Source organism: Mus musculus, chromosome 14 (assembly GCF_000001635.26).
Source record: "Mus musculus strain C57BL/6J chromosome 14, GRCm38.p6 C57BL/6J".
Lineage (NCBI taxonomy): Eukaryota > Metazoa > Chordata > Mammalia > Rodentia > Muridae > Mus > Mus musculus.
In genome coordinates, this window is record NC_000080.6 from 33,120,288 (window position 1) to 33,145,454 (window position 25,167).

The following is a 25,167-nucleotide window of genomic DNA, read 5'->3' on the forward strand; positions in this document are numbered from 1 at the left end:
TATGGCCAACAAGATTTAATTGTAGCTTTAAAACATCTGGAAGCAAAACTAGATTTGCTAACTCTCAAGAAATTAGAAAATATCTTCAAGACAGGTGTTTTAACAACAACAAAAAAATAGGAAACCACCAAGAAAATTTTAGAGGCTTTGTCAAGACCCATCGGTCTTGACAAATTAATTAATTAAATTAATTCTGAACTCACTTTTCTCAAAACTACGTTCCTCTCTCCTCACTGACCTACCCTCTCCTCCATCTTTATCACCTTCCCTGAACATACTTCTTTAGAAATCCCTGAGCAGAACAAAATTCAGTCTGGAAGGGAAAGAGTGTTGTGGTGTCCCGTAAGATAGAGCAGGAGGCAGGGGAGAGCCTGAGACTGCTCAGCCTCTGTGCAGAAGCTGACTGTGGTGTGCCTGAGTCAGGCTAGACTCTTCTAAAACTTCCTTTCATACTACCCTGTGGAGCCGACAGCAGGCTTGCTGAGTCTTTGTACTGGCCTGGAAGTTTCCCCTTGTATGGGCACCCTGCCCCCTGCAGACCAGCTACTGAACAGGGGACACTAGCCTGACTCTGTATGGGAAGTCTCTTCCTCAGACCTCTCTGCTTTCATTTAATAGATACCGATTTTTTCCCTCAGGTCTTGTGAGAGTCATGTCTTTGGAGGTGAAGGTTCAGAATTAAGGGTTGCTGAATGCTATGGGGAAAATAATCAGATCTGTGGTCGATTAAAAATGGCAAGTGGTGCATCCAAATGAAAGCTACAGTGTCTTCAGGGACACTGGTTTTGTGTATGTGTGGCTGCATATGTCCTCAGGGGTGTTATGTCTGTATCTTGTTTACACAAAAACCAAAACTTTATGAGTGTCCCCATGAACTGAAGTTGTTAAATTAGCCCCAATTCTTTGTAGCTCGTGGTATAGCCGGAAGTTTAGGGCAAAGGTGTCAACTTGGATGACAGGTGAAGCTCCGCCTTTGGTCACAAGGACATAGAAGGGACTTGGTCCATGTGACACTTTGAGGAAAACAGACAGAGGGCTCCTATGTTAAGCTGCCTATCTTCAGGGTACTGACCTGGCCTTTATATTTAGATGGAAAATGAATTAGGAAAAGAGGAAAGTGGTACTGGTAATTATGCAGCCTTGGTAAAGATGAGGTCAGCTTGACCATCCTCCTTTATGGTGCTACAGGGTGGTCCAGAGGAGTCCTCACTGCTTGGGTCGAGAAGTTGGTTCTGCTCTAGGATACAATCTTACCCTTAACAAGAACTGTCTCTCATGGGAGATGGCCTGTCCCAGGGCGCTTCGCAGTTCCTGGCATCCAAGGTGACTGCAGCTTTGGAACAATCATTTATTTCTGTGTCTTTAGCTTTGATGGAATAACCTTATGCAGTCACACCTTAAGTGGCTGGCATGTCTGTGCAGAGTTGTGCATGTGTCTGCCTTGAAGTGAAAGGGACAGAGTAAAGACAGAGACGGCAAGCTCTATGCTGGTGGGCGTTCCCCTGTGAGCCCAAGAGAGGTGTCAGCACATTTTAGCAAAAACAAGAGCTGAGCACTCTTCATGTTACGAGTCTTTTAAATATTTAACCAAATGCTTAATTCAATTATTTTTGGTAGAAAAAAAGCAAATGTCTCCAGGAGCACTAATGTTCTTTACCTGTGTACCTGCAACAGCTTTCTGGGTTTTCACCAGAATATGACATTATTTTATTTAAAAGAAAGTTTCCTGAATTTCTAGGAAAAACTAAGACACAAAAGAACCACCAAGTAACAGTGATAGCAACAGTTAAAGTATCAGTTGAGGAGGCTGAAAAAATGTAAAGGAAAATGCTTTTGCACAACGAAGGACCTTGTATTGTGAAATAAAATTTTGTCCTAACATAAATAACTTTCCAAAAATGGAAAGGCGAGGGAGAGCAAAACTGACAGGTTAAAGTATGTTGTATGAAGGTTTGTGGAAGCTAGAGCTTAAAAACTATATGTCTATAGCAAAGCTCATCAAAGTAAAGTTATTAAAACTTTCTTAGGTCAGTATCAAATTCATAACATGAAAACAAAGCTGAATTTCTATGCCTAATAAGGCATAATAAGGGTTCACGTTTAGGAACACCTTACGTTAGAAAGCAAGGATCTTATGGTTCATCCCTTCATTGAATGAAGTGTTTAAAACCTGATGATTATATTTCATTTAAGTTCTTTCAGCTCAAAAACAAAAATATGTCTTAGGGCTAAGTTGGTGTGGTTCCTCTATTGAATTAAAGTCAGGTGGCTGCAACCTTAGCATTCATTCATCTTCATAACTGTTATAGGAACAATGATATTGTTGATTGAGAGGTATAAAGATGTTCCCTAACTTCCCCTATGGCTCTGTGATTATTGGATGGCACACAAGAGACCGGAACATGGCCTACTGTCTCCATACCCCTTTAGAATACCTGGTCATTAAATCTAGAAATGTAGGTGGTCGCGAGGCTTGGTAACCCAAGGCAGTTCAAATCTCTCAGCTTGGCATTCAGACTCTTAGCATTATGGCTGACCTTCCCAGGCTAACTCACACAATTTAACCCAGCTGAACAAAACCAAATATGGCCCCTTCCTTTGTACCGCTCAGTATTTGAGCCTCTCCTCCCTCTCTACTCTTGTGTGGGTAAAGTGGTTGGTGCCACTTTAAGTCTTCACACCAGCATCAATACTTCTCACTACGCCTGTAGAGGAACCTCTCTCAGCCAGCTGTCTTACCATCTCCTGTGACTTCTGCCTCCTCATCCCCAAAGCCAGAGCACAAGTCTGGTACCATTCGTCTCTGAATAGCTAGAGGTGCAAGCTAGGAGATTCCAGTTATTCATGGAAGCAAACCCAGCCCATTGGTTGCTCCCACACAGGCTTAGTGCAGCCAACTCTGTTCCTTTGGGTCTGACTTCCTACCCTCAGAACTACAGCTCTCACGCATAAGCAAATATCCCTCCACCAACAACTGACAGAACACTACAGTCCTGGAGGAGATGGAGAGGCATCTGGAGCGGTCCGAACTCCACCCACAGCAGTGTCCTTGCAGTATCAGACCCTTGCAGCTGCTGAGAATTCTGGGAAAGGAGAGCATCTTCCAATGGATTGGGTTTTTCCAAGCTAAGAAACTGAGTTGAAGTTTGTTTTTTTTTTTCCTTTGCACAATTAAATTTCTACCTCCTGGTTTTTAATATGTGTGAAAACACTAGAGGCAGAGAAAGAGCCGGGTTATCCATTTCTAAGAGCGGCCTGCAGTGCTGGCATTTTTGAGGACAGCACATAGAACAAACTGATTCTGGCTGTGATTAGAAATAGACCAGAACGGGACACCCATAAGGTCAGTAAAGCCTCTGGTAGCATCCGTGTCTCAGCCGAAGGGAGGAGGGCTCAGAGCAAGATGAGGAGCAGAGAGAGCATTAGGAAGGACCTACAGACCCTCAGGATCTGAGCAAGGGTGGCTCTCCATCCCTTCCTAACACTGCCATCTACTGAGATGTCCCACTCCTCTCTCCCTGCAGCAAGGTCTGCAGAAGCTTAGAATCAGTTTGCTTTCAGCGATTTTTTGGTGTGGTTTCATTTCTCCTTTGATTTACTATTCTATCTGTTAGCATGAAGTTCCCTCCACCCTCCCTTTCGGAAATTAATTACTGTAATTATCCATCTTTTAATAGCTGCTGATTTGGCATCTGCAGAAAATATCTGAGAAAATGCATCTCTATGTCCATTTGCCTACTTGAGAAACAGCGAAGATGAATCAGGACTTTTCCTCAATTACTTATTGACCTGAATAGAAGAAAAGGATTGTGCCAAATGGATCTCTTATTTGCATCCTCAATTTGTGGGGTTGAGATCACAGAGTGAGCAAAACATCTAAATGCTGGGTTCAGCCACATCTGTGGGGGATTAGTGGGGTGAGCAGCAGCAGGCCAGCCTCTTTCCATCAGCTCTGCCTCTTCACTGCCCATCACTGGAGTGGGTTTCCGCAGAACACAGACATCAGGTTGACTGCCAAGACACCCAGCCGACTGGCATGGCCAGTCTCGTAGTATTGTATAAAACAGCTGAAGAAGCCAGCCTCAAGGTAAGGTGAATGCACCGGACAAAATTGCCAGTGCATGTCCCTGCATTCCATAGGCGCTGCACGATCAGAAACCTACTCATTGAGCATGCCATCAGGTTGGGTCTGGGTGAGTCTCAGATCTTCTCCCTCACGAATAAGATGATCTTAGGATGTCACATAACTCTCCAGATCCTTAAGCACTTGCAGAATGGAGCAGGGAACAGACTGCTGTTGCACTTCTGTTAGAGAGGGGCTATCCAATGTGTGTTGAGGATGTTTAAGAGAGGCATGTGTTAGGCATTAAGGTATAGAAGCAAAGATCTCAGGTTTCAGGTAACTCAGTGGCTACAAGGCACCTGATATAAGGGTAGAATGCTTTAATCTGACAATCAGATGCTGAAGGGAGCTGGTCTTTGAAGCTGAGGCCCAGTGAGTACCCCTTTCCTGTGCACACAGGACAGCACTCATATTGATAAAGGGGTGTCTGTCTCCCTCTGCACTGAGCCTAAGCTGAACCTGTGACCAACTCCCTTGGAACGATGACATGTAACAGAGACAATGTTGACTTGTTTCAGACCTGAATTTCCAGTAGAATTTCTAGAAAATCTGCTTTTGTGCCTTTGAGATCCCTCGGCTGTTGTGTTCCCTCCCAAGAACCCACATAGAGACACAGGTAGAGGCCAGATGCAAATGACCGTGAGGCAGAGACCCAGGCCACACTGACAGCTTGAGCCAAGAACACAGGTAGACGACCAAGCTGAGTTAGCTCGTCAGTGGCCACTTGTCTCATGTGTTGACCCCCTGAAGTGCTGGATCGATTAGTGGGAAAGTCTCTGTGGGGCTCCATCCCAGCCAGTATCATGAGGAGCATGTCCCATCCCCATTGACACACAGTGTCATGAGAAATACTGTCATGTACTGCTTTAAAAAAAAAAAAAAAAAAAAAAAAAAGAACTCACCCTGTCAGGCAAGTTCACTGTACGAACATCATAAAGTGTGCCCACAGCCCAAGATGACTACCCATCACTGGGCTGTGGAAGCTTAGGGTGTCCCTGATACACAAAGTCTATGAGCTATGTATCATCCCGCGACCCAGGACTGTGATGGCATAGTTATAACTAACTTCCTAGTCTGCTTATCCAACATGTCCCCTGCCACTCTGCTGCATCTCCCCACTCACCAGCTTCATGCTCACTCTGTCATTGCTCTCCAGGAGAACGGAAGTCAAAGTAAGTGACAACACAAGGGAGCATGTGAACAGGGACCATATTCAGGCCATTTTCACTCCCATACGAGACGCCACTGTCTCTTAGTAAGACCAGTAGCATCCCTACCAATAAGTCCCCTCCCCACTTTCCTTTTCTCAAGTCTCAGAGGACCTGCAAAATTTGTACCACAACACTATTATGTTCAAATGGCATGAGCACCAATTAGCTGTCATTTCTTCCTAAAACGGATGCCCTCGGGTACAGGTGTCCATCAGAAGATACCTGTGGGTGATCTTCGAGGTATAGACGAGGCAGCAGTCTCACCATGATGCAAATGATCCCAGGATGCATGATCATGACGTCACCTTCATCCATCCTACAAAGAGAGGGAAGACAGGAAATGTGATCTTTCTAAAACAGAGCATGATCCACGTTATCAGTGCACCGCCACCTAAAGAGTAAATGACCTTGAGCTGATACATCTGAGCCTAATGTAGCCCAGCTGTAAAATGGAGTTAACAGCACCACATTTTCCTTCCAGGGACACAGACACACCTCTATCTCAACCTGTTGGTGCCGGGATTATGAACGTGCACCACCACTCTGGTTTATTTTTCTGCACATGAGATCCAGGGATTGAACTCGGGTCCTCATGGTTGCAAAGCAAGAACTTTACCAGCTGAGCTGTCTACCTAGTCCCTCAAGGGGCAAAAAAAAAAAAAAAAAAAAAGTGTTTAAAGATGAAATAGAAAAGTGCTGCTGGGCGTGGTGGCACACGCCTTTAATCCCAGCACTTGGGAGGCAGAGGCAGGTGGATTTCTGAGTTTGAACCCAGCCTGGTCTACAGAGTGAGTTCCAGGACAGCCAGGGCTACAGAGAAACCCTGTCTTGAAAAACCAAAAAGAAAAAAAGAAAAGTGCATAAATGGAAACATTTGTGGGACACTTGATAATGTGTTGCTTTAAGAAGATTATGGGGTGAAAAGTGCTTACATTACACAAGAAATAAGGTCTTGGATCAAGCAGCCTAAGTGTCCACCTTCAGATGCTATATTTAAAAATAAAATATGTAAACTCAAAGCAAGTGAAAGAAATATAGTAATACAAACCGGAATGCTCACTCAGAGGGTAGAGATGAAGGACAAGGAGCAAGCAGCATGTTCCAGCTTCTGAGACCTGCTCAGGACGGAACTGGGTAGCCATCTTGAATGGGTCTTTCCCACTCTTGCTACTTGGAAAACAAGAGTCCATACATTTTCCTTTCCCATGGAGCTCACCACTTATATCACCATGCTTCCGAGTCAGCATTTACCCAGTCATCCAGTGTGTCCCCAAAGGGATGTCACTGAAGCAAGCCATTGAAGAGGAATGAATATATTTTGCAAGAAGAACAGATGTGCAAGGCAAGCCGGGAAGGGACTTGTCCTGTCTAACACAGGCTACTGGCAAATTCCTAATGGTCAGCGAGGAAGAAGGAACCAAACCACCAAACAACCGGAGCAACCAGCCATCCCCCCAAAAACTGGAAACGCTGAAGAAGTGGACGCATTGCTAAGTGAGAGTGAACCAGCAAATTAAGCCAAGAATGTACTGATAACTTAAACAGATCCATAGCAATGGAATTGAAGAGACAGCAAAAGACCCCCCTTCAAGGAAAAGCCCTGGACCAATGAGATGGTTCCATTTGTAAAATCGCTGCCACCAAGCAGTAGATCTGAGGTTCCTCCCCAGAATCTACATGGAAGGAGAGAAGCAACTCCCACAAGTCCTCTGACCTCCGCATGAATGTGTGTTCGCATGCCTGAACCTGCACTCACACGCACACCAGGTGAGTCAATTAGTAGAAAGATAGATGCAACTTTTAAAATATTTTTGAAATAAATAAATAGAAAGTAAAGCTTAGACTAACAGATCTATGACTCAATTCTACCAGACTTTTAAGAAAGAACGGACACTAACGTTTCCCAAGCGGTCCCACAAACAACAGGGGTTGAGGGAACACTGAAAAACTCATTCTCGAAAGTCGGTGTAACCCTGATACCCAAACTGGATAAGCACACACCACCACCAACACAACCGCAGACCAATTCCCAGATGCACATGGACACAAGTGCTCCACAGTGCTGTGCACCAAAGTCCGGAGCACATTAAGATCATATGTCCAGACCCAATTGGTAGTCCGTCTGCACAGTGAGACAGTCGCCTCCCAAAAACAAAGGTGAATGCAAACTGGCAGGCTTTCCAGCTGCCCTCAAAGCCTCAATCCCAATGAAAGAAAAAAATAAAAGGAAAGAAAGAGGGAGGAAGGAAGGGATGGAGAAGGGAGGAGGGAGAGAGGAAGGGAGGACTTCAAAGAACCAGAAATCAGAAACCAAATCTGTCACTTGAAGGTAGGGATCATAGACAGAATCCAGCCAAAGCTTAGCCCACGTGGTCTATCTGAGTCTAGTCCAGGAGTCCCCTCTTCCCACAACAGGAACTGGCACTGAGGAGGCTCGTGGGGAGGAGCGTGAGCTCAGCAAGCAGCCTCAGAGGAAATACGACTGATGCCATCCTAGCTCCTTTGTGTTTCCTTTTGTGTAAATGTTTACTTCTAGTTTTATTTATGTATTTATATATTTGTGTGCTTGTCTTCCAATAGCTTAGAACTTCCTAGAACAGGCTTTCATGGCTGTTCTTCCCCTACATATACCTGCTCTGACATATGCTCTACCATACCCTGTTTATTTATCCTTTAGACCGCTAATGCATATATCTTTCATTCAGACTTTATTCTTTCCTCCCCTTCCTTTCCAGTTCTCAATTTACTACTTAATCATCAACACCTGCAGCTCTAAAACCTGTAAACCAAAGTTTTCCACTCTTTACCCAAGTATAGCTATCTCTATACCTCCTGTAAGACACACCTGAAATGTGCAGGTGTCTTCTGCTACAGGTTACTATGACTGATGTGAAATCCTTGAGTCTGTCATTCATTTGGCTTTCCCTCCCACCTAAATAGTCATGAAGAACATAAACATGAAGACCGTTAACCAGGATGATTCTGGTAAAATAAAACAAGCAGACAAATACTGTGGGAGAAGGAAGTAAGAACTCTCATCCTGTCAGACACATAAAACTTAACAAAGAAACAACCAAAAACCAAGAAGACTAGCCACAGGGGGGAGGATGGGTTAGGGAGGCACGTGTCTGTCTTAGGTCCAAAAATCTATAGCATATATTTCTAAAAGGGTAGAAAGGGGCAATAAAAATAACATGTAGAAATGATGATGGACAGAGATTTCCAGATAGAGTAATTTCCATGGATATCAAGCAGAATAAAGTTTCAAAATAATCCACACCAGGATACTCGAAGTGAACCCACAAAACAGGAGTAATGCAGCTCTTTAGAGAAAGCAAACAAAGCTGAGAAATCAATGTGTGGCACTGACAAAGATTTTTCCAAAGAAGAGAAAATTAGTCAACAGCCACAGTCAAAAACAATAGCTAAGAGGACCTTTCATGTGTTCCAAGAAAACAACCATTGGTCCAAAGTGCATGCCGCGCAAAACTATCTTCCCACCATCAGGAAGAAAATAAGTATTTTTTTCAGACTAATAAAACTTAGTGAGAGGGTATAGGAGACTTCCAGGATAGCATTTGAAATGTAAATGAAGAAAATATGTAATTTAAAAAAAACTTAGAGAGTTTGTCACAAATAGATTTTAAAGAAAGAAAAAACTTCAGTGGTGTTCTATGGTAAACAAAATAATATAGCTTAAAAGAGCGGGCATAAGGAGCAAAGGGGGTATGGGAAAGATAGAGATAAGCCTAAAGAAACTTTGAGTAAAAAGTAGATAAAAAGCTTGAGAGGTTAGTTGAAATAAAGTGAAACTGTACTACAAACCAACATTTAAATACAAGCTAGTGTAGCAGTGCTAAGAACGCCACAGCTCTTTCTGTATTAATACAAAGGGAGATGAAGGCAAAATTTAACTTTAAACATTTTGAAAATGCCTGATAAATTACTTCAGGGCAATCATTAAAACACCAAGCAGAGAGATTATGCACTGAACGCTAATAGAAAACATTGAATTAAAAATCCAGCTATTCAGATATGAAAGAAAAAGTGGGCCAAATATAAAATAACACAGTGGAAAATGGATATGCACCTGAAGAATAGCTAGATCCACATCACTCATCCTGCAAAATAATCAATTCAAAATTAAATGTCTTAATTTAAAGCCTGAAACCTGAACCTGCTAAAGGAACGCGTGTCATAGGTCCAGTAACACATGTCATAGGTCCAGCAACACATGTCATAGGTCCAGGAACACATGCCATAGGTCCAGGAACACACGATATAGGTCCAGGCAGGAACTTTCTGAGCAGGACTCTAGTAGCACAAGAAATAGTTCCAAGAGTCAGCAAATGAGCATATATAAAATTAAAGAACTCCATTGCAAAGACAGCTGTTGCCAGAGAGAAAGGTCAACGGGCTACAGACCAGGAGAAAATCTTTGCCAACTGTATTTCAGACAGAAGTTGGTATCTAAAACACATGAAGCACTGCAAAAATTAAACTGTAAGGCAACAAATCATATGATCGACAAAATGAGTGTTCTCAAAAGGAGAAACACAATGTGCCAATATGCATTTTTTTAAGTTTTCAACATCCTTAACCTTTAGAGAAATGCAAATTAAAACTTCTGTAAGATTCTGTCTCACATCATTCAGAATAGCTAACACCAAAGCCAAAACCAAAAACCAAACAAAAACTGATAACAAATGCTGGCAACTGTGTGAAGAGAAATGGGCTTGTAATCACTGCTGGTGGGGATGTAAACTTGTACAACCACGATGGAAATCACCGTGGAGGCTTCCAAGCACTGCAGAGAGAGCTAGGCTGAGCCTCAGCTATGGTATTCTTAGGCTCATTTCCAGTGGACTTTATGTCCCACTTTATGTCTCACCACAGAGATCCTATCACATCTGTGTTTACTGCTGCTTTATTCACAGTAGCAAGGAAATTACACACACACACACAATGTGTGTGTATGTGTGTTTGTGTGTAAATGTGAATAGAGACAAGGAACTAAAAGAGTCTGTGGGATAGGAGGGAGAGTTTCATGGAGGGGAGTTGTGGAAGTTGTCGAGCACGTGAGATGTACAAGATGAAGGGGATGCTGGGGATGGAAAAGGTATAGTGAGAGATGGGCCAGGGAGATGGGAAGAGAGAATCAGTCAAAAGTAAGTTATACATGAAATTACCATAAAGAAACATGTTATTTAAGAAAATTGTCATTTTGTATGCAACTTAAATATAAATGTTAATATGTTAGTAAATACATATTCGCCAATATAGTGGTTTTTAATATATATTCCTTGACAAGTGACATGCCAAGTTGACTTAACAATTTAATAATATTAGAAAACAACTCCTAGTTTAATGCAATGGTCAAAAACGGGACATTGTTCTAACAATTAGAGGGCGTGTATTCTTCCCATGCCCATGTGGGGTATTTATGAAAATTTATCACCTTTATGTCCATGTAGTTAAAACTAATTAATTCTAAACAATAAGAACAACACAGCCAATTTTATCTCTCTGTAGTGAAGATGGCAGTGAATGGCAGACGATGAGGAGGGCTGGTCTGTAACATTGCAACAAAGACACCAAGCACAGATCACAAAGGAAGGCAGAAAAGCACTGAGCTGCATAACAATGTAACACCAACAGCAGTGGGCACGGACTGGAAAGGATGTAGAGAAATGCAGGGATTTAAAACACAGATTGGTCTCCTAACCATCCAAGGCAAGAAAAGGATTCCAGAATAAGCCCAAAGGAAAAATAATAAGGACAAAGGAGAAGAAAATAGAACATTGAGGTAAGAGAAACAAGAAATGCCAAAAACTGTTCACATGACCAATTAAAAATGAATTTCTGGCCAAAATGCTGAAGGGAGGGAGGCAAGACAGTCACTGTGCAGGATGACAGGCGGGACAACCCAGCTGAGACAAATGCTAAGAGACACCGGGTCTGCCAGCACGCACTGCATTCCTGGTTACTCACGAGACTGAGCAGGACGGCATCTTGAGCCCAGAAGTTTGAGGCTAACCTGGGCAACATTGGAAAAAGTATACCCCCTCCTACCCTCCTATTGTGTGTGTGTGTGTGTGTGTGTGTGAGAGAGAGAGAGAGAGAGAGAGAGAGAGAGAGAGAGAGAGAGAACAGCTAGCCAGGTCAGGTGATGGAGACACATGCCTTTAAACCCTGCACTCTGGAGGCAGAGGCAGGCCTCTGAGTTCAAGGCTGGCCTGGTCTAGAGTGAGTTCTGGTATAGCCTGGGCTATACAGAGAAACCCTGTATTGAAAAATCAAAAAAGCAAACAAACCAAAAGAGCAGCCTTTTCTGATAAATTGGAAATTGGATAAAAAAAAATTGGGGATAATTTTGAACACTAACTTGACCTTGGCAAGTTCAAAATAAATAGAAATTTGCTCTCCAATAAGAATTGTTCCAACAAGAAAGCCCCAGGCTCTTGGAAGTTGGGTGGTAAGTGCTAGCACACAGTCTGGCTCTAGAAATATTTATAAACTGACTGCCAGGGAACGGGGACAGGCCAACCCATGACTGGGGACGCTTAGATTAACAGTAAAAACTGAATATGAAAAGCCAAAGGCTCTCAACATAGATACTAAATCTCTCCTAAAATTAGTGACTCAGGTTGACGATACATTGTTACCATCTTGGCTTGTGCAGGGAAGCAATGTTAAACAGGATTGCGGATGTTTGTGAGGGCACAGCCACAGATACAAGATTAGAAACAAAAAAAACCCTTTACTACACCAAATTATCCACAAAACAAAATGTATCTTATGATTGTCTCAGTTTATGGAGATTTATCAGCAGTTGCTCTCACCTCCGGAAAATGGGGACCTTCTCGGGACAAACTGTATTGACTCCCAATATGGACGTCACCATAGCATTGACGTCATTTGTCTCTGTTGCTTGTGTGAAATGAGAGGAAAAAGGCCATTGACTACTAACATGATCTTTCCTCTCCTAACCCCCCCCCCAATTTGTGGGATGGGTCCACACATTCCTTGCTTTAGTGGAACTAAGTTCTTCTACAGTCAAATGTTTTAGCAAATATCTGAGCTATTGAGAGGCACTGCTTGTGGAAAGGAGAAGGTAGTCTTCGCTAGGGAAAATTGCAGTGGTACAAAAGACAAAGAAGAACCCTGTGGTTGGACCTGTGGTTTCTGCCATAACAAACTGAAAGCTCTCACCCAATCCCCTGGCAGCACTCTGGGAAGGAGATGAGACCACAGAGGCCAAGGCAGCCTGAATATCCAAGAAGGCCCACCTAAACTCCAAGGAGCGCAGAGTGTCCCAGAGGAGAAAGTCTGTCTCCAAGAAGGCCTGCTCCAGCATCCAGAAGCCTTGCAGGTTCTCAAACAAATCAATAGACAATTCAAGGCCTATGCTGATTTGGGTCAAACATGCTATAAGCCCCGAGGGTAGAGGAGCTTGGAGTCTGGCAACTCTGTGGCTCACCTACTACCCACTATCCCCACAGGGATATCTGTATAACAAAGGAATGGACCACACACCCACTGGTTACCCACAGCAGAAGTAGCTAGCCCAGCTCTAACCTGTCCTCCATGTCTGGCCACTGCTTGAATTTGCCTTGGCGGCCACCAGCCTCTGCCTTTTGAGCATCCACAGAAGGCTCCTGCCCAGCCCTGGCTGGCTCCATCAGGTCTCCCCGCAGGTGGAGGGTACCACTGGCCATGCTCTCTAGGAAGCTGAGAATCTGTAAGCAGCTCTGCAGCCTGGGTGGGAACTGGCAGCTGGAGGAGAAGGCACAGCTCAGCAAATCCATGAAGGGCCTGGCTTTCATGTCAGATGAAGAGTCCCATCGAGTGCGCTCCTCCTCTGGGGTCCCAAAACAGCCCAGCAGACAGAGGTCCTCAGCCAGCTTCTCAAAGAGTCCATTGCTCCTGAAGAAGTGCTCGTTGACAGGGTCCAAGTGCAGAGCAGCAGACACTACACAAAGGGTGTGTAACACCAGCTCCAGGGTCTGGCTGGGGGACACTGCACCACATGTTGTCACTTCAGGTACTTGGAGGGACCCCTCCAGGTCGGAAAGCAGGGACAGCAGCCCATTGAAGCCACTGGAGACGCGGAATGCAGCATGGCCCTTGGGGGTCTCCAGGATCCGGAGCAGAGACTGAAAGAACAAGCAAAGAAAATATGTAAAATCCAGCAGGCGGGTCAAGACCACCTATGAGCCTACTCACCACGACCCAGCACTGTTAGTCACACAATCCAGAAACTAGGCAAGCTAAATGGACAGTTCTCAAACATTGTGATATCAATCTTGTTCATTTAGCTATTACTTTAGGTTGTCCGTGTGTGCCTTTTCTTTCTTTCCTTCTTTCTTTCTTTCTTTCTTTCTTTCTTTCTTTCTTTCTTTCTTTCTTTCTTTCTTTCTTTCTTTCCTTCCTTCCTTCCTTCCTTCCTTCCTTCCTTTCTTTCTTTCTTTCTTTCCATTTATTTTATTTTATTTTATTTTATTTTATTTTTTGGTTTTTTGAGACAGGGTTTCTCTGTATATCTGTATAGCCCTGACTGTCCTGGAACTCACTTTATAGACCAGGCTGGCCTGGAACTCAGAAATCTGCTTGCCTCTACCTCCCAAGTGCTGGGATTAAAGGTGTGCACTACCACCACCCGGCCGTGTACCTTTTCTTAAAGAGTGGTCTTTAAAGTTCCATCTCCCTGCTGGCATCTTTATAGAAATGTCTTTCCCTCACAGAGGTTCTCAATCTCTGTGACTCTTTGAAGGGGAAGTCACATATCAGATATCCTGCATATCAGATATTTACATTATGATTTCTAACAGTAGATAAATTATAGTTAAGAAGTAACAAAATAATTTTATGGTTGGGGGAGTCACCACAACATAAATTGTATTAAGGGTAGTAGCATTACAAAGGTTGAGAACCACCGTTCTAAAATGAGTTTTTGACTGCTGGTCCACAGCCCTCACCCCATCCTGAGAACATAACTTTTACACACATGTGAGTGTGCGAGAGTGTGTATACATGTGCATCACACACACACACACACACACATACACACACACACACACACACACACATAGTTGCTTGGAAGTTGTCTCAGCTTTCCACCAAACTAGGAATCCATTGATTAGGAACCACACCAGACTTGCTCACCCCGATAGAACTCAGCAGCATTTAATTCTCTGGATGCGGAAAGGGCCATCCTTCCGTGTGAAGGAGATACACAGTGACATTGTAAAGCTTCCACTTATTATTAGTTACCTCCCTCTCCATACAAGCAGCAGGGCTCTGCCACACGAGGAGAGAGAGAAAATGCAATTTACTCATCAGCTGGTTATAAAGGTGAGGATTTCCAAAAGGCAGGACAAACCTAGAGCAGTGGCTCTCAACCTAAATGCTCCAATCTTTTAATATCAGGTTGTGGTGACCCCCAACCATAAAATTACTTTGTTGCTACTTTATGACTGTAATTTTGCTACTGATAAAATCATAAGGTTAGACTATTATAAACCATAATATCTAAGTTGCCCAGACAGCCTACACGCTGTGTGAGAAATGTAGCTAAAGTAGTCAGAGCACACACAGAACCCAACACCCTCCAGTTGGCTGAGATATCTAAAGGCAACCTTATTCCCCTGTAAAAGTAAGTCTTCACGGAGCATGGACAAAATACATTTACTTGCCACCATATACGGTGTATAAAAATATCCCACACACAGAAGAGAAGGAGAATGAGAAGAAAGAAAACAGGGAGGAGAGTGTGGGAGGAAGGGAATGGAGGAGGTGTGGATAAGTATGCATAAGTATTTAGAGCATATGGTCCTGGGTATTGGCCTCAAAGATAGCACCGGAACACATCTGAGACCAGACATCTCTGACCCATTTTTGGATCGTGGATGGCCTTTGTAGTAGGCTCTGGAGACCGGTTTGAGTGCTTTATTTTTTTTAGAAAGTTTGTGCTGTATTGAATCAAGGAAAACGGCATTGTTAAGAATCATCTCTGGGAGGTTTAAGATCTGGTTCAAAGGTCAAAAGTGAAAAAGAGATTCCCACTTTGGGCCTAGAGCCAATGCTTTGACTTAACCACATGGCTTAGGATATGGAACGACAGCTTGTCAGGTAAAGGTCAACAGATAGGGAACCTAGGTACTCAAAAACCCAAGACACAGACCAGCCCTTCAAGACAAGTATGTATTATGGGGTCATAGCCAGATTCCTCCGGAAAGGTAGATGCTCAGGAAATGTGAAAGCTCATGGTACACGCTGGGCAAGACCGGTGTCTGTATAGACAGTCACAGCTACCTGCCGTTATCTCTGGAAACCCCTCTCTGTGTGAGTAACTCGCTCCCAACTCCGAAGCATTGCTTTAGTTAAACAGGAAACTCACTCTAACTCTAAAGTGAGTTGTCACTTAGAAGTTGCTGCCGTCTAAGTGATAATCCACACAACAATGTGATTTATAAGAGCATGTAAATTAGTGTACTTACCGGAGACTGACTTTGTGCATGGTCATGGGATATACGCCATGAAAAGGTAAGTCAGTCACCAAGACATTAGGATACCTCCTAAGTACTGACGTCAAACAGTACATGTTTCTCCAAGAGTTTCTAGTGGCTCCTGACCACTAGGAGGTAGGCTCAAGCAAAAGGAACGAAGAAAGCCCTTTGTTACATGACACAGGCCAAAGCAGATGCAAAAGGGGACAATGATAAAGCAATGCAAAATGGAAGATTATAGCTAATTGTCTAAGCACTGGATGATCATGGGATACCCCCAGGCCCCCAAAGTCCAGTGGTCCAACCTGATGCCACACATGGCTAAAAAGAGTTCCATGTATCCTTCCAAGAGTGGTTAGAACAGATATTTTAAAAGAGAATCAATCCAAAGGTAATTTTTACCCATGATCTGTGTCTCTCAGTGGGTGTCACCTAGATGGCCACTCTCTTCCCTCTGGTTGGGAGGGGGAGGAGAAATGGCTGTCCTTAATTGTTGCTTTGTTCGATTTATTAAATTCCAGGTCATTATCTAAAATGGGGGTAATCTCATTAGAATGTAGACTGCTCTATTATTTCTTGGGATGGGGTTAATTTCATATTTGCAGAGTCATAAAGTAAAGAGTCCAAAATCCAATTACAAAAGCTTAATTTCATAGCGACTAAAGAGAAACATTTCTATCATAAAGGAAAATAAATATTTCGGGACTTCGGGAAATGATTAGTCAGGAGCTGGGGGCCTGGGAGGAGGGGTCTCCATTACTGTCATTCAACTTTGCATGATAATGCATCACACAGGGTTCCGAGTCTGCCGAAAGGAATAAATCGAATCAACAGAAGTCAAAGTAATCAGGGTAGGGTTGACACACTTCAAGAAAGGTCAGCCTTAAGCACGTTTTCCCGTCCTTAACTCAGTTACCATGTCATTGGCTCTGAGTTAGTATTCCTCTAGCCTGAATCTATAAAATGGATGTCTGCTGCGTGGCGCTAACTGCGTTAGGACTAACAGGATTTATTTCACACCCTGTTATTTGTTATTCCTCGTAATTGTCCATGTGTCATGCTGGAAGACTGGGGAGGAAATGTGATTAAGCTCAGAGTTGAACAGCTAAATGTATATTAGCAAATCAATCTGAATTTGTGCATAACCCAATCACAGCCCCCCTGGCCACGGGGAGGAAATTCATTTGCTTACATTATCCTTTAACTCAGTTATCCTTTGCCAGGATTGGTGGTGTAGCCACACGGCTTGGTGTTGGTACGGAAGTGCCACTGGATTCTAGAGACATCTACCCTGAGGTGGTCTTCTCCATATGTGTGATGTGACTGCTGCCCTCCAGAGATGGAAACTTCACTGGGAAGGACACTGCCTGCTTCCTTGCCTGGGGTCCCAACACTTCATGATGGCCCTCCTCACCCTCTATCTGACCCCCTACATAAACCCAATGCCCTGGGCACAGCCAGCCTTCAGCTTCTGAAATAGTGATCCAGCCAGAGAGAGCTTGCTTCACATGGATGTTTGCAAAGCTGCAAGGAGCTCTTGGGTGATTTAAAAGCAATCACAGATCCCACATCAGATATCAGCAAACATTCACTATCTACTACTCATGTGCTCCGAATCTGGGCTAGGCTCCATGGACTCAGCCTTCTCTACCACCCACTGCACAGCAGTGTGTGGTGGTCCTAGTCCACTGAGGGTGACAGCAGCTCCTAAGGCCTCCTAACTGCCCAGCAGAGCCTTGGAGTGAGGAGAAGGCGGGAGGAGAGCCTGTGGGCTCTGACTTTGTTAAATGAGCTCACAGAGGGCTCGTTCCTTATGAACTCTCTTGATGCTGTGTTTCTGAAATTATATTGAATCTGTAAAACACCATAATGGCTTTGCATTGCTAATTCTAGAAGTTCCGCCCTATTACCCAGGGGCTAGCTCTCCAATAAGATGCCTCTGGGCTACGTAGTAAACAAGACAAACTCGGAGCAAGACAGAACACTCTTCTCCACGCTGAATAGAAAGCTCCTTTCCGTTTTTCAGTACAGTCAGAGCGTAGCTCTCTTCTCTGTGGATCTGTGTGGATTTCACTACAAACATCAGAAATAATTTTGTACCTAATAGAAAACCAAAGTCCTGGCTATGGTCCTTCCCCGTTCCTATCAGAACATGCAAATCCTGCCAACAAAAGCTTGAGCACGTGGAGCAGTAGGTCCATTCTTGGTTGCTAGGCTTATCATTTGAGTGGCAACCAAGTGGTCTTCGAAGCCCTCTGGATGCTTCTGCTTCAAACAGGAGAAAACTAGCTTGTACTCAGGTCTTACCCAGCACTAAATTTCAATGAATTCCTCTATTTTCTCTGGTGCTAGGTATTGAATCCTAGGGCCTCCCTCGTGCTGGGCAAGCCCTCTGCCACAGAGTCCCACCCAGCCCTCATTAGTTTTTGTCTTAGGTCACATTTTGGCACTAATGCATCTTTCAAAAGACATTGGTCTTTCCTTTTCTGTTTATTAGTAATCTCCTTCACTCATTCTTTGCCCCATAGTTAAATCATTACTTGAGATCTCATCATCCATGAAGTGTATAATTATGATCATGATGTTATTTTTCTCTTGAGCCCCTTGGAATGCTGTAGCTCTATCTTGTACTTCAGGCTAGGCAATGCGATAACAGGAGCGAGTCCCTCAAATGTCTGGCATGGACTCTGCAGAAAATTAGACACAAAGATGCAAACTACCACAGTCCTCACATTAAAAAGGAATAGTAGAGAGAGAACTATAGTTAAACCTGTTCAGTTTAGATGTCAGGGAAAATTTGTATTTTTTTTTATAAAGTTGTTCAGTAATCAGCTATGGCAACCTCAGGAAACAAGAATGTGTTTCTTTTGGGTTGTATCTCACAAAGAGGTGACAATTTCTGCTTAAATCTACAAGGGAATATTTACATTTGTGTCCTGTAGCTCAAACAGCATGAAACTAAGGAGAATTGCTTTTTTTTTTTTTAAATTACCAGTTGATTGCCCAGCCATTAAAGATTCAGGCTCAAAATTGGAAAGACAAGTTAATTAATATGTTGGTTAATTAAAATGGTAGTTGTTTGTTTGTTTGCTTGCTTGCTTGATTGCTTGTTGAAGCACAAGGTCTCCATACGTTTACAGGTTCAGCTTTCCTGGACCTCTCTATATAAATCAGATTGGCCTTAAACTCAAAGATTTGCTTACCACTGCATCCTGAGTGCCAGGACTAAAGGAATGTGCCACCACACCAGCCCAGCCCCAAAACAGAATTTTTTAAAAGGCACAAAAGAATAAAGAAAAAACAGCAAAAACTTATAAAAGGGTGGTAAATTAATATTGTATATATTTCTTTGACTACTTGAAGATAATTTGATTATTGGCAATATTACAAAAATAAATACCTCTCTTTACTGTACAAATGTGATAACGCAGCCTCACTAGTCCATTGGTGTCCCTGCCCCCACAGCTTTGGCTCTCTTTAGTTTCCATTCTAGCTCACACACTCTCCTCTGTGAGCTCCCAGACCAAGTGAAACTTCTCTGGCCTCTCTTATTGTTCTCTTTCCACAGCCACCAGTACCCATCAGGTATCTACCCAGAGTACCCACCACCTTCCCTGAGGTGTGATCTGCACTCATGTATGATGAACGCTGGTTCCTATGATTTCAGATAGCAAAGGCTGTGTCTCATTTTAATGTGTATCCCAAGCACTCTTGCCAGACCTGGTCATTGGTTGATGCTCAATAAGTGGAGTCAGCAGAGGACCTGTCAAGCCCCTACTAATTCATACCCCACTTTCCTGATCTACAGTGGTGCCTGGTAGTTGCTGCCTAGCCAAAGAGTACATTTCCCATCACCCCCTGCAGCTGGTCAAGTCCTGCTGAAAAGTGTGTCCAAAGAAAACTGAAGCTAGAGTGTGTTGATTCCCAGCCTGAATGAGGATGTCTCATGCCATTCTTCCTAGCCCATCGTCTTCCCTTATCTTTCAGCTGAATTAGGTTCCTGCATGACAGCTGTTCCTGAATTGCAATCCCAATTATTCATTGATTCTTCATTTAAAAAAAGAAAAGAAAAAGAAAGAGAGAAAAGAAATTTAAGGTCAGATTTGGAGATGCACGTTTGGAATCCCAGCACTTGGGAGGTGGAGGCAGGAGGATCAGGAGTTCCTTGCTCAGGATCATCCTTGACCACACAGTGAGTCCAAGGCCAGTCTGAGCATCTTGAGACCTCGTCTCAAGAAATGTATATGTCAGGCAGCTAAGTATATGGGACTTATTTGTTATAGCAGCTAAAACTGCCTGGCACAACTATCTACCTATCCAGCACAACGACCCAGTGCATGAAGGAAGATGAGTCGCTTGGCGCCTAGGTCTGAGAAAGCCAATCACAAAGGAGGACTTGACCTCACCTTGAGAAGATCCAGCTTCAGCTGCAGCTCCCCCTGAGTGGACGAACACAAAGCTCCCACAATGATGCTCATGTACTCCTCTGCATTGATGACTGAGAGCTGCTCCAAGATGCTGAGCGAGGGGCCCCGGTAGCACTCATCATCCAGGAAGATCTTGATGAAGGGCACCATGCCATGGTCTTTTAGGACAACTGGGGGCAGGACAGACAGGACAGTGGCAGAGAAAGGCAGACCTTGGCACTGCAATCTGACCACAGGGAAACTTCCCCTTTCAACTCCCCAAGCCCCTTATGCTTCATCCTCTCTTTGGTCCCTGGTAAAGTTTTATGTTTTGTAATCCACACCTACAATGGGTTCATGGGAAAGAGAAATGTGGGTGCTAGAGAATTCAGAAGAAAAACCACATTCCTCACTATCGAGAATTCTATCTCGGGGAAGAAAAAAATCCTTTGGCCAACATCTTCCCATAGGAGAAAGTTCAAGATAAGACAGAATAAGTTCAAAGGACTTACTGTATGACCAAATGCCTAAAGTTAATGACAATGTAATATGGTTTTGAAAAAAAGAAAGTTGTTTATCGAAATCTAGGTAATACAGCCCTGGAGTGATCAACCTCATTCCTGAATCCATGACCTGCACCAACTTTTCATCCTCTCTGCCATGGTTCTCTGCCAATGATTTATTTACTCTTTGAGGATTACGTACATTATATTTTGATCATATTATCTCCCCTCCCCAACTCATCTAACTACATACTCAATTTTATATATTTTCTCTACAAAACAAAGAAGGCCCAACAAAACAAAACAAAATCACCAAAAATAGATCCTGACTTTTGTTGGTGTTGTTGGCCAATATTCCTGAGCATGGGGCCTGCTCTGGGTGTTTTGATATATCCATTGTCACTCCAGTGAAAATAAAACTCATTTTTCCCTTTCCCAGCAGCTATCAATTGAGAATACTCCCTTAGTTGGGTTTAGAATTCTGTCTTCTACCTAAAGTTTATAGAATGTAAACAAGAGTTTAAATTAGGGACATATTTAATTTCCCAGGTCTTTCCCTGGGGAGAAAATTAAAAGAATCTACTTATGGGCCTGTGGATTCATTCTCATTGAATAAAGATTCAGCATTGACTAGAGCCAAGAGCTTACTGTGGATTCGAGCCCTTCAGGTCCTGATCGGTGACACTCAATCCATGGCCACACCACACTAAGTGAAACCATGCCGGGAAGATTCTGAGCCTGAGCTCCATCTACTATTCACCGATTGTCTGAGAGTCAGTCTACAAGTGTGAACTCTAACGAGCACTTCCAGGCAACAATGTGCAGGCTTTCCCCTGCTAAAGTGAAATAACAGGCTTTTGCACTTAGCATAGTCACCTTTTGAGGGCTTCAGTGCCCTTGGCATCTAAGTCACCAAACCTGTTGACAGGACCCATTGCACCTGCTTCATGTCATGAAAAGGAATCCCTTTTTAAAAGAAAACCATGAGGTATTAACGTTTTTAGACTTTGCTCTGTGGTTTATAAAAAGCAATGAAGCAAGACACTGATACTTTATACTTAGAAAGTAGGGAACCAGGTTCTGTGGCTTCATTAATTTAGAAAATGTTGCATGAAGCATTTCTTTGTTATACAATATTAACAATGTTGACCAAAGTGTCAATTTTGTGGATGGTCACCATCAACTGGCACATGGACATTAGCCACCGTGCTGACACTGGCTGTCCCTTGACTGCCACCACAGTCCATGTTCTGTTGCAGATGACAGGGCGAGGTTAGAGCTAGCATTACCTGCATTTCGAACAGAGCCTTGCAGAAGTGTGACCACAGTGCTCAGCATCACGTAGGTGAGTTCCCTCTCAGGATCCTGCACATCAGGGCTGCACTCTTTGTTTCCTGCCACATTTAAGAATCGATACATATCAGTACTACGTCTGCATGGTACAATCCACAATCTCCTTCTCCTTTGGGGTCCTACCTTCCTAAGGCCAACGGGAGTGCAGTCGTCCCATTAGAAGGGAGCATACACCTCAATTCTGAAGATACAACCTGGAAAACCTTAACCTCACTGGTTCTCCAGCTTGAGCACATCAGAAATCTGAACATCCAAAAGACTGTGGAGCCCCTTGCTCAGGTCTCCTGGGTTAGACTTTGAATGAGACCAGGTAATTCTTGTATTTAACATGGCCCCAGGTGAAGCCGATGAGCCTGTTGCAACAGCCCCTCTGAAAGAAGCACTCTCCTCTTGACGCCAAATCAGCCCTGACCTTCCCCTTATAACCTGGCACTCATGTCTAGAAGGAACAACTGCCAGCTCCTTAGCTAAGAAGCAACTCAAGGGAATCTGGAACAGACAGACAGACCACTAGATCCTTGAGGCCCAAACCAGGCTGCTTAATCCACCTCTGATACCCAAGGCTGCAGAAGTACCAAGACAAATTGAGAATTTAGCTTTGATTTGGAGCATTAAGAACAAGTAAATGAACGAGAACAAGAAGAATTTATTTACCAGACACAGCGTGCGTAAGAATCAATAGGTCACATTTAAAAATTCAAACCGCAAAGGAAAACTGGAAACATTAGCTCACAGAAAAAGCTAAACTCTTCTGGGAATGGTCATAAGCCTGGGGTCAGATCGAAAAGTGGATCCGACATTAAGTTGTTGAAAGGCATCGTCTGTCTAGGGTGCTGTGTGCTGACTCCCCTGTAAACACAAGGAAACCAAGGGAGCTGCTGTGTTAACTTCATGCAGAAGAGGATTGGAGGCAAGAAGTTAGCTATGGTTGGAACGCTTCCCCCAAAGCCCTGTGCTGGGAATGTAATCTCTAACTCACATGGTAATGGTATTTGCAGGTACATCCTTGGGACATAATTGGCATTGGATGACATCATGAGGAGAAGTACATAAACTGGCAGAATTGCTCTGTCTCACTGAGCAATGCTCTTTGCTGTATTGTACTAGAGCAACAAGACCTTCTCCATATGCTGGCACCATGACACTGGACTCCCCAACCTCCAGAACCATAAGCCAAATAAACTTCTATTTGGGAAGATAGCTCGGTGGTAGCTCATTGGACTGCAAGTAAACTTCTATTCTTTATAAATTTTCTAGTCTGCAGTCTGTTACTATAACTACTTTGTTATAGTAACAAGAAAACAGTCCAAAACTACCAAGCAAGAGAAAAAAGTACAGAGCCACCTACTTCCACGGCTTGGTTTCTCTAAAGGCCTAGACAGAGGAAAGTATGCTGGAAGCACATTGTCCTAAGTCCTCACCCTATTTGCAAACATTCTGGGTTGGACACAGTTCCTTCCGGAACTCCTGAAGGTGCCTAGGCTCAACCACCCTCAGAGCAATATTGAAATGATAGTGTTAATGTGTGCAGGAATTCCTGGACACCTGTTATGTGCCACACCCAACAGTGGGTGCCTTTCTCTTCGTTCCTATGGGGCCTGTGTCATAGCCACTGTCGTTTTACAGGGGAGAAAATGGTCTCATAGAAGTGAGGTGACAGCATAAGACTGCCCTGCTTACAGCACAGCTATGTTTCCAGCTGAGGCTGACAAGCTCCCACATTATCATGCTCTCCCTCATCTTCTTCCTTACAAGAAGCAGAAAACAGACACGTTAGCAGTGTTGACTAAAGTCTGGAGCAGAATTCCAAAAGCATTTGGTGGATGGGAGGAGCTCCCAGGCCTGCCCCGCCAGTGCAGCAAAAGGGAAGGAGAGAAGGGAAAGGCATGGAGGCATAAGGTAGGCAGCTAGATCCCTGTGTCCTGCTGCCCCACCTCCAGGCTGGTCTCCCAAGGGCAGCAGGAAGTGACAGAGTTGAGCAAACCAAGAGGAACAGGGGAAAGAGACTTTGTGCCTTGTTTCTATTTGAAAAATCACAGGAGGTGAGGATCTCAAAGCTCCTCGCAAAGTGTGGGGCACAGTAAAGCAGGTGTATAGGCCATTTGGAATGAGAGGCATGCTGGGTCAGCAGGACTCTGGAACCCCACTCTGAGAGTTCCACAAGGTGGGAGACCACAAGGTCATACTTCAGCAAACCCCACAAGCACCTTCAAAGCCTAGGTCTCTGCAGGCCCCCAGTACCCCTTTGCTTTACTGAGGGATCACAGTCCCCTGGTGGGTTTCATCTCTATACCCAGGGAGGAGTAACTTAAGAATTCCTTGAGTCCATTCCTGGAGTTCACATAAAGTGGTGTCTGTCCCTCTCATCTCTGGGGAAGACTTGGAGACTCTGCCTGTTTTTTGTGAAGCTATAACCCCAGAGCTCTTTTGTCTATCCACCACAATATGAGCCACACGTTCGCACTCTCCGTTACCCTGCAAGGTGGTCAGATTGGCCCAGCCTGGATAGCAATGACCTCAGCCCATTTGCCCACCCCTCTGAAGTCACACCTGACTTCCTCATGATCTTGGCCTGTTTCCGCAGCTGGGCCAGCAGCAGACCTAGTAGTCCCGAGTCCCGGAAGATGTCTGTGAAGAGCCGGTCACTGGCTGTGATCCTGAGGATGCTCCGCAAGGCCACGAGGGTACAGGAGAGCTCCGAGCTCTCCTTGATCAGACGCTGCACCTTAGCCAGGACCTCGTGGGGCACATAGAGCAGCTTGAACACCAGAGTCTCCAACAGCTGGAAAAAGTGCTCCTGCACTGGGGTTGGCTTCAGGGGAATGATCTCTGCAAACTGTGAGATGGGTTGCAGGGTCCACTCCAGCAGGAAGAAATTGCGAGGATTCCAGGCCCACATGGTCTTGATGGCCAAAAGCACTTGAATGCAAAGGACAGAGTCACTGGCTCTGTGGAAAAGATTCTGCAGGACCTGGAAGGCCTGGAGATTCTTAACAGTCACTCCTGGGGAGGAAAAGCAAGAGTTCTGCAAGTTAGCTCCCTGCCGGCCTGTCTAGAAATGCA

The 25,167-nt window shown here is 44.1% G+C and overlaps 1 protein-coding gene across 6 annotated transcripts in view; it reads right to left on the bottom strand.

Annotated features, from left to right (window-relative positions):
* Wdfy4 (WD repeat and FYVE domain containing 4) overlaps window positions 1–25,167 on the bottom strand; it is a 234,309-nt gene that overhangs the window by 160,741 nt on the left and 48,401 nt on the right. For all 6 annotated transcript variants that reach the window (NM_001146022.2, XM_011245119.3, XM_011245118.3 and 3 more), the window contains 5 exons: window positions 24,655–25,107; window positions 22,041–22,145; window positions 20,249–20,439; window positions 12,913–13,490; window positions 5,557–5,650 (listed from right to left, as the gene is read on the bottom strand). In NM_001146022.2, coding sequence (NP_001139494.1) covers window positions 5,557–5,650; window positions 12,913–13,490; window positions 20,249–20,439; window positions 22,041–22,145; window positions 24,655–25,107 — 1,421 coding nt within the window. The remainder of the gene's footprint in view (window positions 1–5,556; window positions 5,651–12,912; window positions 13,491–20,248; window positions 20,440–22,040; window positions 22,146–24,654; window positions 25,108–25,167) is intronic.